This window comes from Aulonocara sp. 'chitande type north' Nkhata Bay, linkage group LG11 (genome assembly GCF_057382095.1).
Source record: "Aulonocara sp. 'chitande type north' Nkhata Bay isolate Kocher_YH1m ecotype deep benthic linkage group LG11, A_spYH_male_GT1.1, whole genome shotgun sequence".
NCBI lineage: Eukaryota > Metazoa > Chordata > Actinopteri > Cichliformes > Cichlidae > Aulonocara > Aulonocara sp. 'chitande type north' Nkhata Bay.
This window is the reverse complement of record NC_141354.1, coordinates 11,235,529-11,247,754: the sequence shown is the minus strand read 5'-3', so window position 1 is coordinate 11,247,754 and position 12,226 is coordinate 11,235,529. Positions and strand designations below refer to the sequence as shown.

Sequence of the window (12,226 nt, the reverse complement as noted above, 5' to 3'; positions counted from 1 at the left end):
CTATTATTAATTTAGGATTTACCTAATATTTTTTGATTTTATTCTTATTCATTTTTTAATCTTCTTACTCTATTTATATTTATATTTATATTGTATCCTGTTCTTATTTATTTTATCATTTTACCCTGTATATATCGTATTGCGTCATATCTCCAGTGTTTCCTCGGAGGGCGCTCTCTGCACCGGGGCTGTTATTGACCGTGGCTGCTGGGTCTCTGGGGTCCTCTCAGCCTGGTTGGGGGGCTCCTTGGCCTCCCTCCTGCTGTGTGCCCAGCCCGGAGGCTGCGGTCTGTGACCGGCTCCCGGTGCAGACGGCTCCCTGTTATAATGTTTCCTCACTTGGCTCATGCGAGCCCAGCCCAATTTTTACTCTTTAAGTGTGCACGTGTGTGTATGTGTGTGTGGGTGGGGGTGGGGGGATATATGTGTATTGAGAGTGTGGGGAGTGAGTTGGAGGGTGGGGTGGGCTGCTTTTAACTATGTAAAGCACTTTGTGCTACATTTTTTCTGTATGAAAAGTGCTTTATAAATAAAGATTGATTGATTGATTGATTGATAAGCATCTCTTCCATTTAAATGTGGTCATCGCATGATCAGCTACCCTGCTTAAACCAAACACACACATCTTAATTCAGAAGTGGCTAAAGTTTATCCTAAAAGCTGATGGTTTGGTTTAAAAGATTTGCTATTGAGCATGTGGTTTTAAAGCTGTTTAAATTGAATCCATTTTGCTCATTTCCAGGACTCTGCTAGAGTACCTTTGATTCACAATTCAAAATATTGCATATTTATCTTATACTCTGCCACTTTGCCACTAACCCAACCTTCCTCTTATTGGCTGTCCCTGAGTCTGAGCTTTGTCCTCACAGATAGTACCAGAGTATTACACTAACTGATTCACAATTAGTATTACGCTCATTATTTGAAGATGGATCTATCTGTTTATCTACCTGTCTGCCTATAAATAAAACATATATAGATACATAGATAGAGTTTTAAAGTTTATTTTAAAATAAGGAAAACAACTATATCGAGTGCACTTAATTAAAGCATCTGTTTCAAGGCTGTTCACATGTGGGATATCCACTGAATTTTTAATATAATCTTTTCTGCTGTGTTTTTTTCCTGCCATATCACAGCCTTTTTTTTATTTGACACTTTTATGTCTTTCTCTTCATCTCACTCTGTTTTTTCTTAGATTTAACAGCGTCTCATACTGTTTGCATTTTCCTCCTGGTTTCCACCATAAGCACTGATCTGGGATGCTTTTTTTCATTTTATGAGCAGATCCTTATAAATAGTGATGTTTTTACTGTTGTTGGCATACGAGGGAGGTTTTGCCCTTACATACTATAACCAGATGGGTCAGTAAAATAGGAAAGGTACTATAGTGGGACCCCACACACTGAGGAGATCTCTTTATCCTTGTCCTGGAGCAAAGGACATTGATGTAAGTGAGAAAAAAACAAAGACGGAGGTTTGGTAAGGGAGGTAGGGTTGGGTGGGTTAGGTGGACTAAGATCAGTGAATATTTGGGGTCCAAAGCAAAGTCCCTGAAGAAGCCCTGGGCTTAACATTACTCCAATACTCAACATAGTTTTGTTCAGAAGAAAGGAAGCAGAAATGAAATAGCGGTTCACTTCAAACAGTTACTGAGGTAAAGATTTCAGGCTCGTTCTTTAAGCACAAAGTGTTGATGTGTTGCCATTCTTTTGCCAAGACTTTCTTAGTGACATTTTGCTTTGATAGAGCAGAAAGGTCAAAGTTAAAGACTGAGAAAGAGGATTTTCTGGTTAACTGTCTAATATCTAAAAATGTAAAATGTCTGCTTTTCTCTGTTCTAGGGGGCTGTTTATCACTATTCACGACCGTGGTCACATTGCTTCAATACTACAGAACTGGCCAGAAAAGGACATAAGGGTAAATAACTCAAACATAAGGTTAGCAGTGATAGAGTCATAAAAACACTGATGCAAAAATTATGTAATTATTTTTGGTGATCTTTGGCTCAGGTCTATTTTTCTGATGTCTTCTGGTCACCTGCTGTCATGTGTTCCAGATAGAGAAAAAGTCTGGTACGATTGTTATTATATTCTTTTGTTCGCACACAACGAGACCGGGGAAAGCAAAACTGAAAACACTAAGACTATCAAAGTAAAACAGGAAACACAAGAGATGCGCAGAGACACAGACTGACACTGAAACAATCTTAAGTACAGACATGAAAACATCCTTCTACTAGACGTGACACAAGGAACACAGGGGAAGCACAGAGACAGAAACCAAGAGACCAGAAACTATAAATAACAATGAAATCAGAGACTATTAATGATAATTCAGAACATAAAATGCTGGGTCACAGACCCAGGGCCATGTCAGTTTGAAATGCATGGAGATTTACAGCATAGCAAAAAACCACTACTTTCAAATGTGTAGTGCTTGTGTGCTGTGTTAACACTAAGGGGTGTGAAAACAGAAAGAGAGTAGTGCTGTAGTGTTGTGGTGATTGATGTAGAACAAGCTAATGGGTGGTGTGTTTAACTTTACTCAACTTGAAAGCCGGCGAAGTGATTACCAGCTGGACGGAAGAATACTGGTGACTGAAATAAGGCAAGATGTGAAATATTTACGAGGTATGGAAATGTGCATGACCATGTGTCAGCTACATTGTGTTTTATATGGAGATTTCATGATAAATGAAAGATGGGACTTGACATTATTACATGACAGGGTTGTGAAGCTGGGAAGTATTGGCTTTGGTCCTTTTATGCAATTAAATGAATACTGACTGTTTGCTAATGCAAAGAAAATAAAATACTGAACCGTTTACTAAAGTATACTGAAGGTGTTTCTTTTAAAAATAAGACCATATACAAACCATAAGATGGTGATATTTAATGGTGAGATGCATGATTATCCATTTAATACAGTATGACTACACTAAATATTTCAAGATGATTAGAGGGGCTCTCTCTAAATCCAGTAGTCTCTGGGGCTTGGAAGACTTTGGCATTGATTCCCTTGACCCGTCTTACTGGCCAATTTCCCAAAAACCTCAACTATTTCTTTAATCTTGTGTATAGCACAACTATGTGCAAGTCATAATCTAGCCATATTTAGAATGACGACACCAGAAGGCATTCTTGGCATGTCAAATATACCTGCAGCCTCAGCCACCTGTTCGCAGCTGTCAACAGCAGGGCATTTACCTCGGCACTGACATGCCGCCTCTCGTTGTCAGGGTGGTCTTATGATAAGCTCGCCTAATATGCCCTACTTTAACAGAGGGCACGCTGGAGCCAAGGTAGCCATCCACTGACAGGACTTGGCTGCTTTTCTGTCACATATTAACAAGTGATAGAAAAAACAAGCTGCTAATGGTATTTAGTAAGGGTGCTGTGGATTTTAAATTCAGAAAGCTAGCGGCACTTTTTAAACATTCAGATTATGGGAGAAAAAGGCTGTTAAATCCCTGGGCCAGAGTTTTCTGCGTCATAGCAATGCTGGAAAAAAGAACTGAAGAAAAAAAGAAAAACAGAAAAACGCTCCAAATTAGGAACATTTTGCATTAAACTGTTCTGCTGCTGATATTAAACATTACACAACTGTTTTATATATAGATATATATGTACTGTGGAAACAACCCACTGAGAAACTTATCTCTTAATAAGTAAAGTGACTTGTGAGTGGAAAGCCAGGTGGTGTAGGAGTGCCTGGCTCACTCTGAGGAAAAAAACATGTTTTCTGGTAGTGGGGTGGACTTGTATTGATGAAGAAATTTGGAGTTGAAACAAAATAAGGTGAAGCAAAGTCATTTATTTAATCAGATTTAATGTGGCTAGCAAGAATCTGATATCCCCAATACGGGAAAAAAAGGTTTGAGTGATTTCTTCTAACCAGAATGTAGCTGAACCACGCACAGATTTTTAATAAAAATAATAAGATAATAAGATCTCTGGTGTGACCTCTGTATGCTGTTTTTATGGCTGACAGTTTAATCTATTAACAGGCTGTGTGCGTGACGGATGGAGAGAGGATCCTCGGGCTGGGGGACCTCGGCTGCAATGGCATGGGAATCCCAGTTGGCAAGCTGGCCCTTTACACAGCCTGTGGAGGTATGCCACCACAGCAGTGCCTACCTGTCATGCTGGACGTTGGAACAGACAATGAGGTAAGAGCTGAGCTCTGAATATGACTGAGTCCCTACAGCAGCATCTTTTCTATCTTTTCTGGTACTTTTATAATACTCTACTGAATTGAAAAGAACTTAAACAAACAGACAGACATGTTGATTTGTGAGCTTTAGAGGTACTGCGAGGTGCATTTTGTAACCTTTGAGAGAGATATTTAGTATTAAACCCTAAGCAGTGCAAAATATGGCACACTTGGCTGTCTACATGGTTATGATGAAGAATGACTTCTGTATCACGGGCTCATTAAGTTGTTGTCTCTTGAAGTATCTTGTATCTCTTTAGAAGTATTTGACCTCTTGAAGTTGTTTTCGTTTGTGGCCATGGTGAAAAACGTCTTTTAAACTTCTCTCCCGTGTCATTTATCCATAAAGCCCAAGATTGTTCACGTTGGTCCAACAGTGTGGGGCTTTTACAGATTAAATTAAGGTATGTTTTTTTCAGGCACTAATTCAATAAAATAGCCTTGGGCTAGAGCGGTTAATCCCCCCATTGGTGGGCAAGACTAGAAGTCAGCCGAGAAAGGAAAACAAATCTCACACTTTACAACCAGGAAATACCCTTTACCTAACCAAGGCTAGCAGCTCCATTGATGGGTGCCAGTTGGGAAAGCACCTTTCCTCTTTGCCAGTTTGTGGGAGTAGCAGCCAACAGAGCTGTAGTCATCCATCTATGGACCCTGTTCTGCATGTCAGCAGCTCTGAAAGACGATGCAAACCGGGCATGGAGCACGTGTTTGTGTAGCCTTAAACAGACTAAGAATAGTCTTCGTGTGCTTCTATATATACACAACTTTTGGCCTTGGCTAAGGGCGTGGCACACTCAGATGCTTGTGTGCCCAGCACAGCTGAGATCCATCCGTCAGTAGATATCCTTCATTTTTCCAAGACCATCTTTGGATGACTCAGTCCTGGGCTTTAGTTTCATTCCAAGCAGATGTCTCAAGTGGATTAAGGATGAGACGTTTCAAAGAGTAGTGGAGTGCGCAAATAAAGTGTAGGAAGAAATATTAAGCAGCAGGAAGAAATTCAAAGAGCAGTAAGACTGGACAGAGGCCAAGAAAACCTTTGAGAACATGCAGGTGATGTCTTCTTTGATGAACTGTAGACAACATTTTCTCAGTGCAGTCGTCATCAGAGAATTTAGGCTCACAGCAAAAATCCCCTGTATAAGAACAACAAAAACACTGCTCTCTTCCTAGAAACCTCATAAAAAAAAATATTACATTAGTCTTTTTCCTGCCATTTTAACTGGAATAAGTCATTCTTCCAAGTCCTGCACCTCAGTTCTTTATCTTTATAAGCCTGCTCTACCTTTTGACCTTTTCCCGTACTGTCATCGCTACAGACTCTAGTTTTCCACATTGAATCTTCTGCTCTGTTTAAGTGATGTTGTTTTAGGGTGATAATACTGTCTGCGGATCTTTGGGTACATGACAGCAGTTTTAGACATTTATGGGCATCACAGCACAGCTTTAACAGGTCTTTATAGAATGTCTTGAGCCATACTTGCTCTTATCCCAGAGTGTCTTTTTACCTCATTCCAAAACAGTGACACAGTTTTTTGACTGCTTAAGTATGTGCCATCTTATAAAGTTCTTGTAGTACAGTGCTAATCTCAGTTCAGTTGGATGTTGATTATTTCAGAGATGCTTTGTTAGCTTGTACAAAGAGGAGAACTCAACATATCTCATATTTATATGTTCAGACTATTTTTATGTTTAAGATTGAAGGCCTTATGAAACAGATGGATTTTTTTTGAGTGTTGCTGCTCCATGTTGAGTCACATACACTGATAAATGTATTGCTTTTTCAAGTGACTTCACCACCACTGAATATTAGATTTATATTAATCTTCTTAAATCTTGAAAAGGAGCTCAAGAGTCTTTCTTTGTCAGCACATTCCTTTAATGTTGTGTTAGATATAAGATTTACTATACATGTCTGACACTCACAAACATACAGATATATATTTCTGCTGCTCATTCAACCTATGCATAGCTGTACAAGAGCTTTTGCTGTGGTCTGCCTGGCCATGGGTGACTTCCATTTTTCTGTTATTCTAAAGAGATGACAGAATAAATGAGACGTAATAGGATAAATAGACTGCTATGTGAGTGTGTACATGTGTGGTTCTTCAGGACCAGTTTGATATGGAAGGGAGGCTTGCCTGCTGCCACTGGTAACTCGCTTCACTCTGCAGGAATGATGGGAGCAGATGGAGGTGGAAGGCTATGTGGTAGTGGTAGCACTAGCTAATTATTAAAATGGCTGTTATTATGGGATTATGTGTGTCCTTGAGTGGATGTAGGGGTAGAGAGAGGCAGGCATCCATCCAAACAGTCAAGAATGCAGGCCCCCACAAGCTAGACATACCTCTGTTTTTTCTTTAAACCAAAAGTTCACATTTTGTGACACTGACTTATTTTCTTTCATGCCAAGAGTTAGATGAAAAGATTGCTGCCACTGTAAGGCCAGCAGCTTTACTGTTTAGCATAGCTTAGCAAAACCAAAGCACGTCTCTGTCCAGAGGTAACACAGTCAACTCACACCACTCCAACACCTTACATGGTAATCCGTACCAGCGTGTAAATTTGGTGTTTTAATCTGTTTCCACCTTTTCTGCTTGAGCTAAGCTAACCAGCCTCTGACTATAGCTCCATATTTGTCTTGATAACAAACATCAGAGTGGCTTAGACTACTGTGGGGCGTAGTTCTTCTTCTCTTATCTCCTTTCACTTATTTAATCATTAGTTATTATTAATCTCTGGCTCTCTTCCACAGTACGTCTTTTGTCCTGTCTCAGTCCCCTCACCCCCAAACTGGTCATGGCAGACGGCTGAGCCTGGTTCGGTTGGAGGTTTCTCCTTCCCACTGTCTCCAAGTGCATGAGGATAGGGGGCTGTCTGATATTTGGACTTTCTTGTTAATACTGTATTCCACAATACAAAGCATCTTGAAGCAACTGTTGTTGTGATTTGAATGCTTTATAAATAAAACTGAATTTAACTAACATTATATTGATAGTTTCACCTTATGAGAGGTGCTGAATCTAGCTATTTTGGTGGGCAGCTAAAAACCCTAGGTGGGTGAAAAAATTGTGAGTGAAAAAAAGACCAGAGGTTAGAGCAGCCAACTAGTATGGTGGAGGTTTCCTGTAGCATCCCTGAGATGAGTGCTTTTTGTATATAATCCACGACACAAATAAGGATTGTAAAACAACCTACAAATATTAAGAACCCTATTATTAAGAACTGGAAGCCAAGACTTTTTCGAGTGTTTTTTTGCAATGTTTTTTCCACAAACTCTCAAGTTTTCAAACTGTCCCAACATCTCCCTCTGTATATCTGTATGTCTCTGAGCTTCTGTACAGCAAAATCATTGAAGCAACACGATTGTAAACTCATGTCTTCACCACGGCGCAGCGTACCAGTTTACAAAAATCGAGAGGTGCACGATTGGCCGAAGCACAAAGATTGTGGCGCGCAACACAGAATGTGATGCCAAATTCGGCACACGACACGGCGAGCACAATGGCTCCATTATTTATGTGTTGCAGCTGTATGTTGCTTTCTTTGGACTGAAGGACAGCAGTCACTGCAGGAATTAGAATGCACTTTTATTCTTTATATGTTAGATTTAGTTGGCCTGGTGGTGTGCTGGTTAGCACTGACATCTCACAGCAGTGCTGGTTGTAATCAAAACTGGAGTCTTTCTGTGTGAGGTTTGCATTTTGTCTATATACTCCAGCTTCTTCTCACAGTCCCAAGACTTCCCCCAGTTAAGTGGTGATTCTAAAATGGCTGTAGGTGTGAGCGACTGTTATGATAGCTTGGCGACCAGTCGAGTGTGTACCCTGCCCTTACCCTAGAACAGATGGGATAGGCTCCAGCACCCTCTGTGACCCTGAACTTAAAAAGTGTTTAAGATAATGGATGGATTGCGAGGAAGTGTTGAGCCCGCTCCTCCTAATAACTAGAACTGGGCTAGTTTATGAGCATGCTTTGTAGCTATCTTGCTATTATTTTTTAAGCAGCACATGTGTGAGCTGTGTAAACTATAGTGAGACCCGGCAATAAAATATCTGTATCTGGACAGTTGTTATTGCTTTCTCGCACAGAGAAGATGCGAACAAAGCAGCTTGAGCTTGCAGGGAGAGGGTTTCAGAAACAGATACACAGCATGAAGGAAAGTAAACAGTTTCTCCAGTAGTCTCATTTTTTTTTCTCTGCTTCACCCTGTTATCTCCCCTGATTGTGTCTGTCTGTCTGTTTCTGGGTCTGACTCATGCTGAAATGAGAGTGTGATGTCATCCTGAACAATATGCTGTTTGTGCGAGTCCTGGGTGGGCTATCAGACTTCAGCGCTTGGGTGTCTTCTGGCTCAGACAGGTAGAAGATGTGCAGTGTTAATGTTCAGTTTTGTTTCACCTCTTATTCAAAGTTTAATGTTGTATGCGACACGTATATAAACTCAACTAGGCACAACAAGTCATTTGAATATAGATCTATATTATTATCTTGAAGTTGAAGTCTTTAGTGTGGAAACGAGTGAAATAGGAGCTCCTGTGTCTCACAAGCACAGACTGTAAAGCCATACACGAGGACTAATCCCCTCTGAGAGAAGAGGGCCTGCGCAGCACAAAGGACAGCTTAGCCAATCAGCAGCAGATAATCTGGGACAGAAAGACAACTCATGTCAACAGTTCAGCACAGTGTCAACGGGGTCAGAACACTTGAAAATCACTCACGACTTCTTCTCTTTCACCTTAAAAAGCAGGGGTTTGATTTTTTTGCAGTTACTAAATGAACTGAGTGACACAAAAAACTTTTGCTGCTCCCTCGGATATCAGGGATATCAGAACTCTTGTGGGACCACATGAAAATGTTTTGCTTGTTTTGGTTACAGTTGAACTTGGCCACTACTGCCAGGAAATGACTTGTCAACTTCAAATAAATATTGTCTTAAATAAGCTTTTTGAGCTGTTCTTGGACATGGTGACTATTGACCCTGCCATGGAAAGGTGGCTTCTCCCTTCTCCAAGCCGCGTTGATCGTAGTGCCACCCTTTAATTATCCATTTCCATAAGTAAAGGTCGTCTGTCCCAGCGAGGCATGACTGCACTGTGGAGCAGTTCCCCCAAATTTGGACATCACAAATGAAGTCAGTGTTTATAGAGTGCAGCACGTGTAGATTTAGCTAGAAATTGTTTTTTGTATTATTAGACACTGCATGTGACAGGTGCACCATGCTGGAGGATGAAAGACCTGAATTTGTGCTTCAGGTTGTGTTCTGAAAACACTTGTTATCACAGGATATTATTATTACAAATGTCTTAAATTTTAGTTCTCTTCACCCATCATTATCTATCATCTGAAGCAGGTTGTAGATCAAGCCAGAATGGTGGTGGGTGTAACTCAGGCTTAAGTAAGCAAAACTAGATAGCTATCGTTTGCTGGACGACGAGATACAAAAAACAAACCATTAATGATGAAACGGTTTCTCACTGTCGCTATCTTGGTATTGAAATAGACTTCACAAATGGGGGAAACAAGACCATGAAAACAAGGACATTGCAAGCTGAAAAGTCGTTACCCAATAAGCAATTTTTTTTTTTTATCTTATTTTGTATCGAAACACATTTTGTCATGTTTGTTCTTAAAAAGTACTACTTTACACATTTACTTGATCATTTACAAAATGAACTTCATGACCTGAAAACTTGCAACTGAGCTCATGAATTCTCCTGAAGAGTGTTTACAGAGGTTTTCCTGCCAATTAATTTTTGTGTGTGCACACACGAAAATCAGCTTTGTCACTGACATTAGAGCAATTGTAATTTGTTTCCTCCATCCCTGACCATGTCAGATTTCAGGTGAAATATGCCCTGATGCATCAAAGCAGACTTTGTGGGCACTCTGTCACTCTAGTGAGGAATTTTGGTTCACCTAACAAACAACAGTGTCCCCCTCGCTCCCCGTCTCTTAAACACACACTTGCTTTTATCACTTCACTCAAAGGTCAAAGGTCAATCCTTCATTTCCTCAGCCTGAAGGGTCCCTTTGACTGTTTAGTTGCTGTACATTTAGAAAACAGTTTTTTTTTTATAGCTCACGCAGTCACACGTTTACATTCTTAGTTTCATTTGTCTCTACCATCAGTTGTTATCTTTCATTGTAAATGATGGAAAAGTGGAAATTTTTAATTGGATTCACTTTACAATCTTTAGTTAGAAAAAACCCCAAAACTACTGCATAGTTTGACAAAGAATAGGGTAAAAAAAATAGGCAATATCTCTGCTTCTGCAGTATCAGTTTAGGAGTGCTATTTTGCATAGCTTCAGTCTTCCTAGGATTTTTACGTTCCTCTCTCATGTGTTGCCCTTTCCTCTCCTTCCTGTGATTTTACAGGCTCTGCTGAAAGACCCTCTCTACATCGGACTGAGACATAAGAGAGTGCGAGGCCAGGCCTACGATGACCTGCTGGATGAATTTATGAAGGCTGTATCAGACAGGTATGGTCATATTTACCTTCAATTTATTATTTGCCCACTTCCTCTTTGGGGCCTGCTATCGCCATTTCAGCGCGCTGCGCTCTTAAAGGGAAAACGTTAAGCAGTTTAGCATGGTCGGTGCATGCTTTACCATGCAGCCAAATTTCATGGGGTTCAGGGGTCTGGAATTTGAGTCACATTGATTCACCTTCTTTGAACTTTTCTGAAGTTTAGGTTGCTAAGAAATATTCATCAAAACTCTTGCTTACTGGCTGAGTGGTAGCATTGGCTTATTGAGAAGTGATCAGAGAGTCAGTGAAGCTTTTTATTTTATTGGCATGTTTCTTTCAGACAGATGACTGAAACCAGCTGACTAGCTATTGAGTAGGCAGCAACTATTCTGGACCTGTCCACAAACATTTGTTTCTTATTAATAAATCAAGATCGAGCTCTTTTCTTTCAAGGATAAAGGGAAAGCTTTGTTGTTTGTCATAAACTGGTTTATACTAAATGGTTGGAGAATGTGACAAAGAATGTGAAAGACGCTCACACAACTGGTGGAGACCTCTGGTTTGTGGAGGAATGTGCCTTTTCTGTGTGTTTACCCCAGTAATCCAGTGCAGGGAAAGTATCTGGTCGTGTTATTCCCAATCAAAGAGAATTTGTAATTGAGATCTGTGATGTCATGTTGACATGCAAAACCTTATTAGTGGTTAGCTTTGGCTTCTTTCACTTGGAGCCACAGTAAGGCACTGAACTATTTAGTGTCTTATATGGTCACTTACTTGATTTGTATTATCAGAGCTAAAGTTTATTGCTTTTCTGACCTAAAATTATTGTGGACGTGCTATTGCTTCTTGTTGGGACTGGTACCTCCTGTGTTTACTGGAGTCTCAGACATGTCTGTGTACCATGGAGCCATTACAACCACACACACACACACACACACGGCTGGTAGAGCCTCATCCTAACCCAGGGAGGCTGGAGTCCAGAGGGAGAAGTCTGGGTCTGGGCCTCCTCCAGCTGGCAACAGCAAGCCACGACTCTAATAACCGGGTAGCTTCCCAACTACAGGGAACAGCAATGCTTTTTCCCCAAAGGAGCCAGATTGGCGGAAAATGAATAATTATGGGCTCAGAGATTCAATGAATGATTACAGCTCTGCAGTCTTTTAAGTAATATTCATGTTTAGTTTTCTAAGAAACTAAACGTGAACTAAAATACTCCAGATTGACTCATCATCAATAAGAAGAAGTCTTTTTAATCCGCTGTTTCAGAAATACTTCTTAGTTCGAAGGCAAATGGTTGGTGATGCAACCCGCTGTTTGATTTCAGGCCAGACTCCCAACTCCACAAAAGAATCAGGTTCAGTGGTGCTTTTGTCTGCTAGCAGAAATGAAAGTAATTATCTCATAATCTCATTGCTGCTGCACACACCCACAGCACAGGGTAAGCCACAGCTCTGCCGAGGTTCGGAAACTTTGAACTTCACATTTCTGCGCAGCATTTTGATAATTTACTTCAAACTTAGAAATCCACTTTCA

The 12,226-nt window shown here is 40.5% G+C and overlaps 1 protein-coding gene across 1 annotated transcript in view; it reads left to right on the top strand.

Moving 5' to 3' along the window:
• me1 (malic enzyme 1, NADP(+)-dependent, cytosolic) overlaps window positions 1-12,226 on the top strand; it is an 82,518-nt gene that overhangs the window by 57,935 nt on the left and 12,357 nt on the right. Inside the window, exons 4-6 of the mRNA XM_086310555.1 lie at window positions 1,845-1,920; window positions 4,010-4,171; window positions 10,600-10,703. Of these exons, the coding sequence (XP_086166681.1) occupies window positions 1,845-1,920; window positions 4,010-4,171; window positions 10,600-10,703 (342 nt within the window). The remainder of the gene's footprint in view (window positions 1-1,844; window positions 1,921-4,009; window positions 4,172-10,599; window positions 10,704-12,226) is intronic.